Source organism: Anas platyrhynchos, chromosome 16, assembly GCF_047663525.1.
Source record: "Anas platyrhynchos isolate ZD024472 breed Pekin duck chromosome 16, IASCAAS_PekinDuck_T2T, whole genome shotgun sequence".
NCBI classification, from domain to species: Eukaryota; Metazoa; Chordata; class Aves; order Anseriformes; family Anatidae; genus Anas; species Anas platyrhynchos.
Genome location: NC_092602.1, coordinates 11,233,872 through 11,251,618, shown reverse-complemented (window position 1 = coordinate 11,251,618; position 17,747 = coordinate 11,233,872). Strand labels below are relative to the sequence as shown.

At 39.3% G+C, this 17,747-nt stretch overlaps 1 protein-coding gene and 1 long non-coding RNA gene across 2 annotated transcripts in view; one reads left to right on the top strand and one right to left on the bottom strand.

Moving 5' to 3' along the window:
- Positions 1 to 3,975: 3,975 nt before the first annotated feature.
- On the top strand, positions 3,976 to 16,439 carry LOC119718485 (uncharacterized). The gene is made up of 4 exons (XR_011803719.1): positions 3,976 to 4,113; positions 5,673 to 5,806; positions 7,519 to 7,640; positions 9,210 to 16,439. It is a non-coding gene; the product is annotated as an uncharacterized lncRNA (long non-coding RNA).
- Positions 11,550 to 17,747, bottom strand: part of ZDHHC8 (zDHHC palmitoyltransferase 8) — a 112,922-nt gene continuing 106,724 nt past the window's right edge. The window contains exon 11 of the mRNA XM_027469645.3: positions 11,550 to 16,480. Within this exon, the coding sequence (XP_027325446.1) occupies positions 16,309 to 16,480 (172 nt within the window). The 3' untranslated portion in view covers positions 11,550 to 16,308. The remainder of the gene's footprint in view (positions 16,481 to 17,747) is intronic.

Sequence of the window (17,747 nt, the reverse complement as noted above, 5' to 3'; positions counted from 1 at the left end):
GATGAAAGACTTCTCTTCCCCAGACACACTCGCCATAAGCATATTTAAAACTACATTTTACCTTATCTAAGGCAGAAAAAGTCAATCATGAAAGATTAACCCACTCAATTTTAAGCTCACAGTCACCATCTTTGCAGCTAAAGTAGATTGAAAGGAATTTCTTTAGCAATCTGAGTATCGCTGGTAAACAGAAGTACCTCGATACCACTGTGAGGAACTGATCTTCTTTCCCAAGGCTGTCTATTTCCTTACTCCTTTAGTAAGGAGTAAGCCTCTTTACTAAACCATGACTAAAGTCTTATTAACTCCAAGAATTTAAAATTTAAAAAAATCCCCTTGTAGATTGTCCCAGAATGATTGAGACTGCAATGACAGGGCAGCTTTAGGATAAAAGAGTGTTTTCTGCATATTAGCATTATGAAGCCTTTCTCTCTGATGGGAAGTGTGAGAAAAGAGCTGCTACACAGGGTGAGAATAAAAACTTTCTTGAACACTCCTTCATAGGAGTTACCTGCCAGTTCCTAAATTGCTCTAGAATCACAAGGGTAAGTGCCTTGAATGGGGTGTTGCAGATTTTTTGATGTCACCCCATCACATACAGAAAATTAAAGAGTTTTTCTTATTACAAAAGTTGAGCAGACACTTTTGTGTTTTCAGATTTAGGCACTTATCAACAAGTCCTTCTCAGTGACTTAGCTTTTAGGCATTTAAAACCAGAACACTTCAGTCTACCAAACACACAGTTACAAATCAAATCAGAAGACACACCTAAGTGTATTTGTGAAAGGAAAGACTATTAAAAAAAAAAAAAAAAAAAGTCATTTCTGACCTGGTAAATTAGTTATATTAATACAGTCTCTAGACTTTCCATTAAGCAAACATCCAGTTCTGCCCCTGAAAAAAATGTTCACGAAACTGAGGGTTTATAACAAAAATACTAACACTGCATTATCTAAATGTAATGCTCTAATAAATAACGATGTATCATGCCAGAAGGGTTTAATTGGAAACAGATGGTCTAAGGAATGGAAACATAAGCAGAGTATTTTACTGTAATCACTATCCAGGAAACAGAAAGGGATTTGATATTATTGCCTCAAGAACAGCTCTCCCCCCCAGCCTTTTTGTCTTAGCTAACACTAAACTTACTTTGCTAACGAAGCACAGGTGCTGTTGATAGCTCACAACAATGGCACACCGTTCAGGCATTTTTCTTAATCCTGATTAGCAAGTGAGAGTCAGCACTTGCTGCTTTTGCAGAGTTCAACTAATCTCTCTTTACAACCAATTTCTTTATTTTTTTTTCCTGTTTTAGAAAACAATGAATTTGGAGTTGCTATGAATTTCAGGGTTGGCTTCTGTTGCATTTGATAGTGTGAGTCTCTACCAAGCGTCAGTGTTTAGGCACCACAGTCTAGGCCCTAAACCCTGCTCTGATTTCAGGTGCATTGACAAGCAATTATAAAACCTGATCTGTGACCTTCACTTAGCAGGAAAGAGAGCACTCTGCTTGCAAAACCAGATGCTGAGAGGTACACAATTACACAGTTTAGGGGATTTCCAGTTTTAATCATCCCTTAATGCTTTACAGAAAATACAATGGCAAAATTCTAGTCCTCTCAAAATGCATGTTGCAAAATGTTCCTCTCTGTCAGGAGCTGGTTCACATCATCCCTGCTTTACTTCAAAAAAATCACCCTTGCAATGAGCTTGGCACAGACTGTCTAAACCCTGCTGTTCCTCTTTGGAAACAAGCATTTAAATGCAGTGTTTTCACATACAAGCCCCACTGAGGCTATGTAGGGAAAAAAAAAAAAAAAGCGGGATGAAATAGTTTTTTGGTGAAGTGATGCTAACAGCAAGTCTGGAGAACCTGCAAGATATTCAGCTACATACGTGTCATTCTCTGCTGGTGACACGGCAGAAATAGCAGCTGTTGCTGGGTTCTTGCTAGACGAGCTTTCTGAACACCACCCCCATTTTTAGAGACACTAAGACCCATACAAAGCAAAGTACTTTCTTAGAGTGTGCCTGCCTTGTCTAAAAAATCACTTTTGCAGAAGAAATAATGATCTTGACACACATTTTTTTCAGGTTTGGATGTTTTTGCAGAGGTGGTATTTTTGCATTTCAATCTTTTCTCTGTAATGCTGAAGAGTATTTTTTTCTTCTTCACCTCTCATGAAAGCTCAGAAAATCCCATAAATAGGTGCTTACTGTGACTTCAGGAGCTAGGGGCCTTAAAAATCCCAAGCATACAATGATCAGTCCATATAGCTTGAGAATTAAGATGAATTAATGGGACATTCAATTGTTTAAATACAGATGTTTGCTTAAGTGTCTCATTACAGATTAGTTGCACCACCTAGTAACCTTGGTGCAAAACTAGGAGCAGGGAATTCTGAAATATTAATTGCTATTCTCTTCATTTAGTGAGAAACAGCCTGACAGCATTGTTCTGGGAGCTCCACAGACTGTCTGAACATAGAGCCGATGTGGATGAATTTCAGGCTGTGTTCATTGGGCTTACAGCTCTAGGGAGAAAGAATACTGACAGAAAGGTGAATTTGTCCCAGTGACCGTATTTCTCAAGAAAAATGAACGTAATGTACATCTGTGTGACTGATGACACAGAAATAGCCTTTCCTCTCGTGATAGAAATAAGCTCATCACTGAGCAGTGCTGTTTCCTGATGGTGTGGCTGAGAGCCATCAGTTCCAAATAAGAATTAGTACTGTTCCTGTGTCTGTTCAGGGTTTATTTTTGCCTAAACACAAAATGCAAAGGTCAGGACTGAGAGCCTAATCTGTTAGAGCAGTCAGCACCTGGAATAGTTCAGCTGAATCTTGTGGAATTATTCCAAACTTGCATAAGTATAGTTGAGACCTGTCCTACAGCATAACATCCCCACCCCAGATCTAAATCTCCTACCTGGGAGTAGCACATACTGATTTTATTTCACCTGAGGTTTTGGGTTGTGATTTATTTATTTTTTTATCAACAAGGAGAAAATCATGGAGAGCATCTTCTCATATTACAAATGCTCATTACTACACATTGTCTTTCTGTCTCATTCCCAATACTATTAAGTGCAGAACCTAATTATCCCCATTTATAAATAACTTTCTTCATCCTATCTCTATCCAACAATGTTTTGGCAGGCATCCTCAGCAGGAGATTTGAAATTATGTCCCTGCCAAAAGCTATTGCTGCTGATGAATCACAGCACACACACAATTAAAAGGCTGTGGTTCTTATTATACATATCTACACACATACATATATACGTAAATAGTGTGTGTGTGTAGTGATGTGGAAATTCTGTACAGTATTTGCCAGGCATATCCCAGTGTCAGAAGTGGCCACCTGGCTTCAAACTAAGTCTGTTTCTGAATGTCTTTGCTAGCTGAGACTTACAATAGGGTGCCAAAGGTGTCCCTTGTCTCTGCTGATATGGACTAAACAAGACATTAAGCAGCCCAACGAGGATCCTGTATATTGTTAGCCCACTCTCACATATGACCGGACAGGCACTCTTCACATGATGGGATGTATATGCCAATCCCATGGCCAGATGTGCAACCCGCCACGGCAGGATTAACCATTTCTCCCTGGCACGTGCTCAGTTCCAAGCAGTCATTAAGACTTCTGGGAGCAAGCTGGGCTCACTCCAAGTAAATTATTGTGGTGGTTGTGTTTTGTCTGTAAATCAGGCAAAATGGCCTGGTGGCTTTTTCTCCCTTCCAGATGATGTTACTTAGCTCACTTGATCAAATTTCTGCTAATGTATTCATAAAATCCTTGGGGTTTTAAGGGAACCTCAGGAGAAAATCAGCCCTCTGCACAGAGCTAGTCCGACCAATATATCAGTTTAAGTTATCAAAGTCCTGAGTCGTGGACTGAAGTGATTAATTTGTTCTTGAGCATGTAATTAGGCTGTCATGGAGCACCCAAGGAACTAGGCTTCAAAAATCAACAGCCTCGACTAAAGAGAGCATCGCTTTCACAGCCTCTGCAGGAGATTGCAAGGAACAACAGCAGCATTAATGCTGCACTAGAGGATACCTTTGCTGCTTTTCTCATCCAGTGATATGGTTTTCACAACATCCTGTGGTAATTAATCTATTTTCTTTAAAAGGTTCTGCCTTGTGTTTCCATTCTGCTTTTTGGTGATTTCTTGTAGTGCTCACTACTTCTTGTGCTGTGGGAAACAGAGAATACTCATTCCTTGCTTGCTTCCTCCATGGCATTCATAGTTTTACATCATTTAAACCAACCAATTTCAAGAGAGAGTTCTTGATGGGAGGAGTTTCAGAGAGAAACTCTGAAGAGAATTGTATTTCTATTCTGATTTACCACTAGCATTTTACTGTTATAACCTGGTGTCACTTACCAGTGACTTTGCTTCAAATAGAAGGAACGTACATGTATGAAAACTACTTTAAAATGGTTTCTTTAGCTAAAATAATTGTTGCTATTAGTAGGAATTTATGCAGCACACTTTTTAAAATATTAGCAAAATCTACATACATCAGCCATTGCTGTAGCTATAGCTGAAATACACAGTATACTTCTTTAATATTTTTTTTTAAATCTGGATTTCAGATCCTGTGTGACTTTATATAGCTGCAAAATGAACAGTAATAAGCAATTTACTGTAACTTCAGATTTAATTTATATTTTGTAACAAAATTAATGTCATGTAAAACATAACTTTAAGCTGCAAATTGGCCTAGAAAATTACAAATGTTGCCTTCACGACAACTTCAACAACTTGGGAAGGGGAAGTACTTTTACAAAGCATCTTTATGTTTTTTTGTTTGTTTGTTTGTTTGTTGTTTGTTTGTTTGTTTGTTTTTAATGGTTCAGTTGACAGACACATGGCATTGTGAGACTGGTTGCTGCTTAAAATAATTAAAAAAATAATAAATTTTATACTAAAAGTATCCCTCAAAGATAAATACAGAGCAATTTGGAATTGTCAAAAACTAATGGCTATCCTGTGAGGACAGAGCTCCATTTGTACGTCTTCTTGCCAGCTTGCCTTCTGTACCCAGTGAAACGTGTTAAAGGGCTCTGAAGATTTATGCTGTTGCTCTGCCTTATACCCCTGCCCGTGTCAAGGCCCTGCCTACATTATAACCTTCTGACATTCTGAAACCTAACGATGGGAATCCACCTGGAGCAGGAAGAAGGGACCTTCTATGTACTTAACACCATGCTGCCTTACCCAGACAATCCTTCGTGATGATAGTGACTGGAGGAAGTATTTCTTGCCAGCAATAAACCCAACTACTCTTTGTTCTCTTTTGACACCATCTATTTCCCTTCAAGTCAGCTTAAGATACTTCTTTTCCCTTTTATATTACCTTTTTTATTTTTTTTTTCCTTTTTTGACCTGATTGTGAAAAAGCCCTCTGAAGCTCCACACCTCTGCCACAAGACGGTGTCCATGCCTTCAACCAAAAGCCTCTACCAAGCAATGCCATGTTGCCAACTGCTTCCAATCTGGCCCCAGACTCAGAAAGGCAAGTCATTTAGCAATGAAAATCCAGGGATCTCAACTTCTGTGTCATACTGGAATATCAGCTGCTGAGCGTGACGTGACTTTCCCGAGGTGACAGAGTGAGTCAGTGGCACAGCTGCAAACACAAATTGTCATTGGTTCCTAGGTCTGCCTCATCCCTGCCATGTGCAGATACCACAGAAGAGCTCACTGCTTAAACCGCCTGGTGTTTGAGCTAGGAGGACGCACAGACACACTGGACCTAGAAAGACAGAAAAACACTGCAGGTCTCATCCTCAGGTGGGCAAAGTTTTTCTGAGTGCACAAGTTGTCTGACGACTCCATCCAAGGGCAGGATGCTCAGGTTCCTTCTGGTCATGAGCCCATTGTTTGGAAATCTCTGTGGATATATGCACATATATATAAACATATATATATATAAATATATATATGTGCATATATATAAATATGGGGGGATAGCACACCTGAAGTCTTTTGTACCCTGAAGGACTCTCTCCATCATTTGTGGCACAGTACTGCAATGAAGTTCTGCAGCACCCAGGGCTTTAGATATGTATAAAAAAAGAGTCTGTACAGATACCTAATTCTTGTAGATTTAACACAAGAAAAAAAGGTTTCAAAATAAATGAAAAGTAAAATAGTCATAAAGAATTGTTTTATAAACTCTGAATTAAAAAAGAAGGAGAAACATAGTAAACTATCATGGTATATTTTCTTGTGAGGTTTTACATGTTTTGAAAAATGTAGCCATTCTCTGCTTTAATATAAGTGAAAATAAATATATTTGATTTGCCTTTACAGTAAATAAACTCCTGCTATTTTTGTTTTCACATGCATACATCTAACTTTTCAGCTCCTTAGAGCCGGGTGTGCTTTCCTGTGTCAAAAATCCCAATGATTAATAACTTTTAACCATTTCCTGCCCCCTTTACTAGAAGGGGATTATTGACTAAACCACCATACTAGCAAAGACACTATTTTTTGCACCATCAGGCAATGTTATTCCTTCTTTAATAATCTTCATGTGCTACGAATGCAGTGCTGTAGGTAAATATAGATGTATTTCTATGCAATAAAATAGATACAAGAAAGACAGAAATTATTGAGTTTTCTCATGGTGACCTTTTTAAGGTCACTCCCAACCTACAGCTGTTTTACTATATTTCTGCTCAGTAATTTTAATTACTATTTATGTGTATAACTATCCCAATAAGCAGGCATGGAAAAGTTGAATTGCTTGAGGCAACCAGGCATATGGTCTCTTGGAATGAGGATAGTGCTGTGTGGGTATTATGAAGAGGGTTTGGATTATGAGGAGATATGCAGGAGGTCAAAGGAGGGATCAAGGCTGAAATTTCTATCATATCTTTACTAAAACAGCCTTTCAAAGTCAGTGCAAAAGACCAAGACTACTGTCAGCAACACACATCACACAAACACACAAAAACTTCCTCCCCAGGAACATGACCTGAAATGATACTTTCATTTGAGGCTAAATATGCCCCAAATCTGCCCTATTGCTCCTGGATGCCTGTGGGATGCATCTGCTTGGCTCCAGCCACACAGCTGATTGCAGAATGATAGGATTTGAGACTCTCATGGACGGTCACAACACATTTGTGAGGCCAAGAAGTCACATCCCTATCTGACATGGAGCGAGGAGGCACAGGAAGATGTACAAGTCCAGCAGTAATTTGTAGTGGAGGCAGGAACCAGTGCCAAACTGGCTGATGCCCCTTTCCTGTGCCTTAATTTTAGACCATGTTTCCAACCGAACATCTAACTGGTATGTCTCTTACTGCAAATCACAGCTTAACACTGGGAAACTGCCAACAAGATAGCAGTACAAAGCATGTGCCTCTTGATACAGAAGATTGTGGCCAAGAACACAGCAGTTCATCTGCATGTTGTCATAGTGAGTCTGAAAATTAGTCATAACCAACACCTATTTATAAGTACTTACTTCCTTGTTTTTCCATCTATTATTTTAGACATCTTTCTGTGAGAAATGAGGGCCGATCCTGGGGCCAGATGGATTCCTAACACTCGGGCTGCAAAAATAGGATCATGCTGTTACTCACCGAATTTTACCAGACACTGCAGTTTCTACAAGGTGAGTTTTTCCTAAGAAAAAATAGCATTGGTTTGTATTTATTAAACACACACACACAAACACACACACACAAACAACAAAAAAAAAAACTTTTACCGTCTGTTCAAATGACTGTACTGGAAAAAAAAAAAAAGTTGAATACTGTAAAGCTATATTCCTGCTAAACCACCTGTGCCCAGGATTAGAACCAGATTATAATGCCATTTTATGAACTTTCATGGTTATCTCATCCAAAGATCCCCACATGCTCTGCACTTACATGGCTGAAATAGGCTTTTGAAACATATGCTCCATGGTAGGTGTGCTTTGCAAACGACACACACAGGATCCATCCACCTCATATCCATTCAAGCTGCGGATGCAGGAAGAAACCACTGCCTAGGAGCCACTTACCTGCACACTGTGTGAAAGGACAAGCCAGAAGGAAGAAGCATACCACTTTGGTGCTCCACTAGTATGCCCTAATTCCTCCTTGCTGGCTGCTCTCAAAAGATCCTGCATGAAGACTGTGTAGTAGGGAGAGAAGCTGCTTTAAAATCGAGTTGTCCAAAAAAATGGGACATATATGAAATACCACTTTCCCCATTGTTTCTTGTTGGGGAAAACCAGTTAGAGACTTGAAGTCCTATTGACAATGAACTGTAGCGGTGAGCTAAACCCCATGGATGTCACTCCTAATGGCAAGTTGGGCATAATGAAGCTCCACTAACATTAACAGAAAAACTATCGTAGATTTTAGGGAAGTTAAGATTTCAGTGTGAGCAAGGCACAGCGTTCATAAGCTTAATGTGTTACTGTGACACTATGAAAACAGGAATTCTCATTTTAGGTGTTCATCTCAAGTATTCAAAGGTTGTGATTTTGATGTTGAAGGTCCTACATTGAGTCCCTACTCCTGACTGTGTGTAACGAAATGATTTGTTGAACCCAAACTCATGGGCATCCTTTGGTTCCAAACATTTGTATGGAAGGATACATTTTCCCTTAAAGTGTTCTAGCCATTGCCCTTTCCGCACCTAATCAGACAAATCCTCCCCATCATTTCTCTCAGTTACTACAGACTTCAGTGGAAGGGTTTCACACAGAGACAATGCTCAAACACATCCTTGAAAATCCTCTTTATACCCTCCTTATATATGGGGAAATAGATTGATAGTACAAACCCTACATGGAGGCTGGGAGCTTAACGGTGTGAAATAAACTGCATGATAGAGTGTATGGACTTATGGATTTTACATGGCAGATATCTTGTAGTTTGCTGAAAGAAAGGCTTTCAAATTACTTAAGTACAACTGTAAGAGTCATGTTGTGCACTTCTGGCCACGTAGCTTTGTCAAGCTGCCCTGTGCCCAAGAATGCAGGAATGACTTTACTTAATGAGTTCTGGGTAGGCAGAATGTCTTAACACAGTCTGGAAATACTGGTAAAGCTCAGCACTGCCCACACTCCTCATGTGATGTCTATCTCAGACCAGGTATTTCTTAGATCCAATACTGTATGGATAGGACATGTTTTATATTTTATATTCCTTGCAAATAAATGGTCACACTACTGTCTGAAATTCCACAGAGAAGATGCATGCCTAAAAGGCAAACTGGATGGCAACATAGCATGAAAGAATTTGTAAGAAAAAGGAAACATGAATAATCTTCCTTACAATCATGACATGAGAGAGTCTCTTCTGCAGAAGTCACTTTTCTCTCTCTCTCGATATCTGAAGCTTTGCAAAAGTCCTCATGCTGGACCTAGCTTGTGTCAAGAATATTGCATGCCTGTTGGGAGAAAAAAAAAAAAAAAAACGCACTCGGAGGAAGGAATCAGTTTGCCCATTTGAAAGAACTGGTGGATCAGTGCCAGTGGGGCTGAAGGATTCTTGCTGTCACAGCCAAGAGCTGCGTTTCTCAAGGCCCCTTGTCTGAGCAACTTCTGACAGTTCATCTAAGCTCTCGGCTTCCCCTGGAAGACGGCCCATCCCCTCCTCCTGCACCTCTCTTTTACAGGTCTGAGCACTGGGCTGCTCTCAGGGATCCCTCATGCCCTTGCAAGTTCTCATGGACAGCTCCAAGTCCAGGAATGCTCCGAGTCACCACCTGCTGCTCAGACAGCCTCGTGGCAGGTATTTGAAAGACGCAGCACAGAAATACAGCATTTGTTGCAGCAGGTCAGGCCACCAGGTTCTTCAAGGCCGATAACCAAACTCCTACATAGCTTCAGGAGAAATGATGCTTAAGAAAAATGGAAATTCGTGAGACAAGGCACAATGGGAGGGTGTAGGTATGAAAATCAGGGCACAGCGCCAGAGTGAAGGGAAAGATCTTTGATACATTCTCCACTTTCTCCACCACTGCTTTCTCTTCTCTGAATTAGCCCGTAAAACAGTGGGTCTACCTACCAGTCTTCCATGGCATGGAACATAACCACTGGCAGAAACACTGTTTCCAGTCTGTTTTATTTGCTAATGTTTTAATAAGTATTTTTGGTTTTGTATTTTGTTGCTGATACAACCGTTTTTTTTTTCTATCAACACAGATCAGTTCCATTTAAAATACACCAGATCGGGACACCTGTAACTAGTTTTACTTGAATATATGTACACAGTTATGTATACATTATATACATATAGGCATTATATATACATATATATATACACATATATATAAGGCACTGTAAAATGTACCATCACTTCTCTAGGACTGTTTTTAATCTGTGGAAGTAGATCATATTTCTTCATATAATTTGAAATGTCTAACCAAGACATTTTAAAAATGTTTCAGGGTTATACAGATATCAGCTGTAAAATAAACCTTACTTTAAAATTCAAGTTATTGTGACAAGATGAACAAAACCTATTTTGACAGTAACTCTAATCCATTTATTATATAACTGCTTCTCTCTTAAAAGATATATTCACCTGTATAAATAGTTTCCTTTGTCTCTCCTTATTATGTTCCAAAATGTGAACTGAAACTTGTCCTGCAGAATAAAAAATAACAATAATGGAGAACTGCATATCAACTTGGATAATTTATCCATTACTTAGAGAGAGGAAAGCCAAGATCTCTGTAAGCCAAGATGTCTGTAAATAAAATGTACTAAAACGGATCATGACCTTACATAAATCTGTTCGATTTAGCCAGTGTCAATGGAGCCCGGTAATTAAGTTTCTGGTCATGTAATAAAGTAACCTCTGCCATGTGAAGACACTACAGCTCACAAATATGACTGGCATTTATAATGAACATGTTTGAATGGAACGTCGCTCGATATAATCAGCCTACATATGCAAATTACAGCATCAGAAATCCTGAAGCAGCTGCCATTAGGAGGGTTTGGCAACTGTGCAAATTATAAGCCAGTCTTGCAGATCAAATGAACATATTTTTCAAAGAATAGCAACGAATGGACAGATGAAGATAGATTAAAAGTTATGCATCTTTAGGATGTAAAAATCCAGACATCCTGGATAGAACATTTCAACAAACATATAATATTTTTTCCACAGTTACTCTGTAGCAACTTTTCCCAATTGTGCTGGAGCACAGGATTCCTATTAACCCCCACAACTTGAACACAAAGCGCTCTAAAACCCTTCATTTACTGTTGTTCCATGAACCACTTACTGTGACCTCACAAGCACGATCCATTGGTCACAAGTAGGAGGCACACTTTTCAAAGAGCCAGCATATTTTCTACTCTACTGTAAGCACCTTGAAAATGAGACTTCACCTTCATTTAATGTTTTGACACCTGGGGGTTCTGCACTGGAGCTGGCCTGTCCAGCTGTACTGTTTCAGTTCACGTTTTGCACAAGGGGAAGTGAAAAGGGGCAGCACCCAATGAACCAACTCAGCATTTCAGGCATAACGCACCAGGGAAACCGGACACTTTAAAATACTGAAGTGACTCAAAGGTTTAAAAAATATATATGTATTACGAGAGCCACAAAAAAGGTTACAGACAGAGCTCCACAAAGCCTGCACGGATACATTCCAACAATTCAAGGTGGCAGAACAGGTGAGATACAGACCATAAAAACGGTTCGACATGAACTTTCCAGACTGTCAGAGACAGCAACCTTGACCTAGTCTTTCCCACATAAAAAATAAAATAAAAATTGAATATATATATATATATCTAGTCTGGACCACAGATATAGTCCAAAGAAAACCACATTGCAATTTCCACATTAGGCTTATAGGAGAATAGGCATTATCTGAGGAACGGCCGCTGTAACGCCCATGAGGTGATTATCTTAGGCCAAGTTGACATGACATTACACTTGGTTAGCAATTTCAGAACAGCAACACAACACAGTTCATTTGCTGCACATGGCTACTAATACAGCTCTGTGCAACCCTTTGAGCCGACTTTAACCAAACTACGTAAGTACATTTGTTTAGTTTTAATTTAAAAAGAAAATGCAAATGTAAAATATTTGGGCAGTTCCCACTATCACCTTTCTTCAGAATTCAAGATTTGAGAACTTCTTTAATGTACTTGCTTACAGACACATCTTTCAGATTGTATTAATGATCTTCAGGAAAACATGCCACCCTGAAGCATTTTCCCTTGTTCACTTCAGGTTATGTCTGCATCCAGTTTTGACATAGGGGGCCAAATGCTGGTTATATATCAGTGCAGTATTTGGCCCAAATTTTCAAAGTCTTTGCTATTCAGACTTTCCTATGAGGTCAACAAACAAAGCAGTAAAAAAAGAAAATATTAAGGCTTCAAGTAAAAATATTTCCTTTCTCTCCCACCCATGTAGTAAGTTACATTTAATTTCATAATACTCAATATATTATACAAATAAAGATACAGAGATCCAACTTTTCAAGGCAGATTGTACTACAATGAAAACCTGGAGGCTAAATGGGAGTTTATGAACAGGGAATGAATGGCTAATAAAACGCGATATGCAATGAAAATTGATGCATAAACTAAACAAAAACTATTGCTGTTCTTAAAAAAAAAGTAATACAATCCACAGCTAAAAATAAAAACACGCTGAAAAGTTTTAAGACTTCTGAAACACGAAATAAACATGACAAAATCAAGAACCTACTTTATAATATGTGTTAACTTGTGCTGGATTTTCATGGCTGATCCCCACCTACTGTAAATTAGCATCACTTACACTCGTTTCAGCGGAGCCGCACCAATTTATACCACCTGAAGATTTGGCCTGTAGTGTCTGTAAAAACTGAGTATCTCAGCAGAAGAAAAACTCTGCTGCTAATCTGTAAACTGTTTGAAGAACTATGCTTTACCATGGGCTGGATTCTGCTCCAAAATTACGTGTACTAAGTAGGTCCCCAGTCCCACAATAGGAGCTGTGGAAGCAGACACTTACATTTCTGAGAAAACAGCTGTAGGTTCAGTGCCTTGAGTGGAAATGAGTCTGGATTTGCTGCATGCAATCTCCTGTTAACAGTTCTACTTAGATTATTCTTTCAGAAGATTTGAATAATTTACTCCAGGCTATGTGCACTGAATTATATACAAACCTCAAAAGGAAAAAAAAAAAAAAGACTTTGGTACCATTGTAAACCTATTACTGTATCAGATGTGTCTCAACTGTGGCCAAAACTACTCACAAAATATATAAGCCTTACATTTGAACCTGTAATGACACAGTGCATTCATTCTTTCCTCCCTTGCCCCTTGTGAACTATTTCAAAAATAACCCTGGATATTAGTGCTTTATACACACAATACTGTGTTTAGTCTTGCTGAGAAATTCTTCTCTCATGAACTAATGTAGTTAACTTCAAAGGCTGTTTGGCCCTTCAAGTTCCTCAGTAGCTTTTTCTTTTATACATGTAGGAGAAGAATGATTAAAGTGAAGCATCACTGGGATGCAAATCTCAAATATTACATTGGTACGGACTTTCAGCCTTGCCTGCATGAATTTCATGTACATATTCAAAAATACATGACAAAATGTGCCCTTGTCTAGATCACTAACCCAAATTCTGTGTCACTCATCGCCTCTTTCTGAGAGCTCACAAGAGGCATACGTGATACTTTAAAAACAGATAAGTCTTGTGTTATTCTACGCACCAGAGTGAATTCCAGTCCTTGAGGAAGTACTGCACCTTCCTGAGGAGTTAACATCAGGGCAGAGTTGCAGATTAGTAACAGTTAAGGATGGAAGAAATCTGTAAGGCCATTTGGTCTAGCCCCTTGCCCCTGCAGGTTCACCTCTTACAGAAATTTCTCTAATCGCTTGTCTGAATATGGTTTGACTCCAAAATAGGTAGCCTCCAGTACTCTGCCTTGGAAGACTATTCCACTGCTCCTTCCCTGTCACCTTTTCTCCTCCCTCTAAAAGCAGACCAATCGGTAACCAGTGACAACCCTCTGACTTCTATGATTTACCTTTGGTTTTATATTTTTTAACTAATATTTGTAAAATTATCATATTCAATTTCTACTTCATTGCTTAGCCAGTGACATTTTTTTAGCCCTTTAAATCTTCTCATCAGCCAGCCTGTCCAGTCTTTTAATATATATTGCTCCCTCTGTACCTGATACAGATTGCCAGCATCTTTCCGGCACTGTATGCCTCCAACTAAAGGCAATAATCTACACGCCAGTGAACAAATCTGCACAGAAGGACTATTGCTTCTCTGCTCTGTAATGTCCCCATAGTAGGCATTTAAAATATCACCAAGGTCATAAAATGCACACTGATTTCTAGTTCACTGTCTGATAACTGGCCTATTTCAGCCACATCACTTTGTAGATTTCTCCCTTCAGACAACATCAAGCTTTCCACATAGAGATAATTAACTTTCTTATGTTCTTTTCAATCTTCCTCTCCAAAAATTATGTGATACAAAAGGAACATATAGTAAGCATGTATTGCAGTGGATGTCAAGATTTATCAAATCAAAAGATAAATTTTGACCAGGCAAAACTAAGGTCAACATTTGCCTTCTGGAATAATTAATCTTGACATACATGAAGACAAGTAGGATGTTATCAATGCACTCTGAATTGCTACCAGATATCTGGAGAGTTCTCCATTATAGTCAAGGACTGAAAAGGACTTAGCGCCTTGAAACAAATATCCTGAAAAACAACCAATTTAGCTCTCCAGTCAAAATTATTCACCAGGAGAACCAGGTGGAAAGTCAAGGTTTCATATGCTGACTGGCTCAGTGATAAATTTTTACTGACTTTGGCAACAGTCACTCAGGATATTCTTAATTGCACACATGATCTGGCTATTTAGCATTGGTCCAGACCTCAGTACTTTTGATAGTAAGTAAATGGGAAGGAAAAGGAGATAAGGAAAGAAGAAGAAAAAAAACAAAAAAAAAAACAAACATTTGTCCCAAAATTAGTTATCAGAGTCCTGATATCTATGACAAAAATAATGTAACTCTTTCTTGTTGTTTTTTTGTTTGTTTGTTTTATAGTAAAGTTGTCTTTAAATCCAGAAAGTAAATGTAGTTTTCTCGAGACAGGAAAAGGAAGCCTTAGAATGTTAAATAGATTTGATAGATATAATTTTAAAAAGTTGTTCCCAAGGGGAAAGAAAACTCAAAAACCAAACATAAAAATCCTTTGTGTAACAGTATTGAAGACCAGAGGGAATGTGCTAGTCATTAGGCAGACAGCAAATTTATATCCTTTAGACTTATGCTTGGCTCAGTTACACACACTGTAAATTCAACAGATCGTGATAACCCTGCTGCAGGATTACACAGAGGGCACCAGGGCAAGGCAGTAAACCATGTTATTGCCTAGATCCAACAGGTAATAAGGAGGGTGCGGGGAAAGCAGCTGACGACTGTTTAAAACATGTTCCCATCCAAACACTTCCTTTCTTATCCACTTGGTTTTGTTTCGGAGTCAGAGGAGCCTTTAAAAACCAGAGGGAGCAAGAGGTGAGAGTGGAAGATCCTTACTGGTGTTGCGGTCCTTTTCCATGAGAAACAAACACACGGGTGCACACACACGATTTCACACATGGGGAGGCACATTGCAGACAGTGAGAAGCTGTTGCTATCCTTTTTCCCGCACCCAGCCATGATCGGGGAGCAGGGAGGCTTTTAAAGACGAGTCGGCATTCATTGCCCAGGGTGCCCCTGCCCTGCTCCTGCCCAGGAGGAGGAACTTGACCTGCAGTTCTTGGGAGATGCAGAGCAGTTCTCATACACGCAGACTGCCCAGCGCAGGGAGCCTGCTTTCCTTCTCAGTAGGAAAACAGCAGCTGGCCTCTGACTCCTGATGGACACACCACCAGCCAGAAGAAGCAGGAATGGGCATGGAAAAACTGAACAATCCTGGACATTTCACTTGTTCACTGCACAACTGGTACACAATGGGTTTGTTGGACAGACAGATGCATAACGGCGTTAGCACTCTCTTGCATGAACAAAATCCGCTCTGTGGTTGTGGTGTTAGGTGGTAGCCAGTTCCCATCCGTCAGGTTAATGAAGAGTCCGATGGACTGTACAATTTTATTCCCTCAAGAATAAGGCTGCAGCTGGTTTTTGGCCAAAAGATAGAGATGAAAACAGAACAAACCCAAAACAAGAAAAGGAGAGTGGCCGACTGCTGCTGCTCCTTCTTTGTTGTTATTTGAGTCTTCACAGTGCTCCTAGCTTCATGGCTGGCTGAGTGGATGGCTCTTTATTTTTATTTAATTTTTATTTTACACTGAAATTTCATAGGTCGTTCCACCAACTCCAGACACCTTCTTAACATTTGAGTGTCTAGCAGGGCTGACAGGTGTCCCCTGGGAACTTGATGTTGAACCCAACCTGGATATTCCTTTCGGCTGTCCATTTATTTTACTGTGAGGTGTCTTCAACTGCATGTCATCCCTGCATCAAAAGAAATATCAAAAGATGCAGTGTTAGTTACTGAAGGATGATAATGGAATGGTTTCATTGAGGATGAGTAATTATCCCTATTTCACCGAGTCCCACTCATGCAAAAATATTAAAGCATGGAAACAATCTGGTTGAAGCCAGTAACTTGATGAAAAGCCACTGAAATGAGAGAATTTCTTTGCCCGTTAGCTTAGTGGACCAGACCCCAGTAATATTTGCTCATTTGTTCATTTAACTACTTGCTTAAATACTTTGTTAAACCAAACTAATTGCACAAGTATCAGCAGGAGGGTATAACTGTCTTCACTGCTGACTTTAATCCAAACTGTGTCTTTCTTACAGTTAGAAATACAATACTCAGAAAAAAACACTTCCCAGTTAAATATTCAAAATTAAAATTACGTTGCTCATCTCTGAAAGACATAGGAAAACCGAAATGAAGATCTTGTAAATGACGGAAGACACAAACTGAATCAAGTCAGGAAGCACACTAGGATGCCGGTAATTGAAGACCATATTCCTGATGGACTCTTTAAAATAATTTCCTTTCTTAAGACATATTGCCAGGGTGCAAATGGCTTCTCTCAAAAGATCTTTTAAATCTAGACTATTACACTAAAATTTAGTGTGCCTCATCTCCAAGATTCACCAAGCAACTGGATAAAAGCCTACTAAAGACCTTGTGTACGTTCTGGAACTGCCAGAACAAGTAGGATCTGCTGTATTCTCGCATCTTCCTCCTGCATAGTGAATGTTTGTCTGCTTGGGTTTGGCTCGCTCTGAAGTTTAGCACTGGCTCATGTCAGCAGCAGTGGGACTGGGACTGAAATACCTTCCAGAAGGGAATATTCCTGCCTGCAAACCAAAATGTGCTAGGTTTACAAAGCAGAGAGTACTTGTGGCAGATTTACTTCACTAGGTAAAAAGGACAAATTTATTGAGATATTTAATCCAGATACTCAACTTGATTTAAAAATTTCAGTAAAAAAGATCCTCTTCATTGGTATCAAATGTCTGCAACTTTCTTTAATATCTAATGGGATCTGTAGCTGTTTTAATTGCTAGAGCACTTCTGCCAGACTTTGCGTTTTTTTGTTATTGTGAAGAGATGAACTGGAGTAAATTTACAGGCTCTACATTTTAAACAAACACAATGTAAAAGCAGTGTGACCAACAAGCTGACACAGCATAACCAAGAAACATAGACTGAGAAAATGCAATGAGCTTTTCATATTAGCATCTTTCCTAGAGCAGCAGT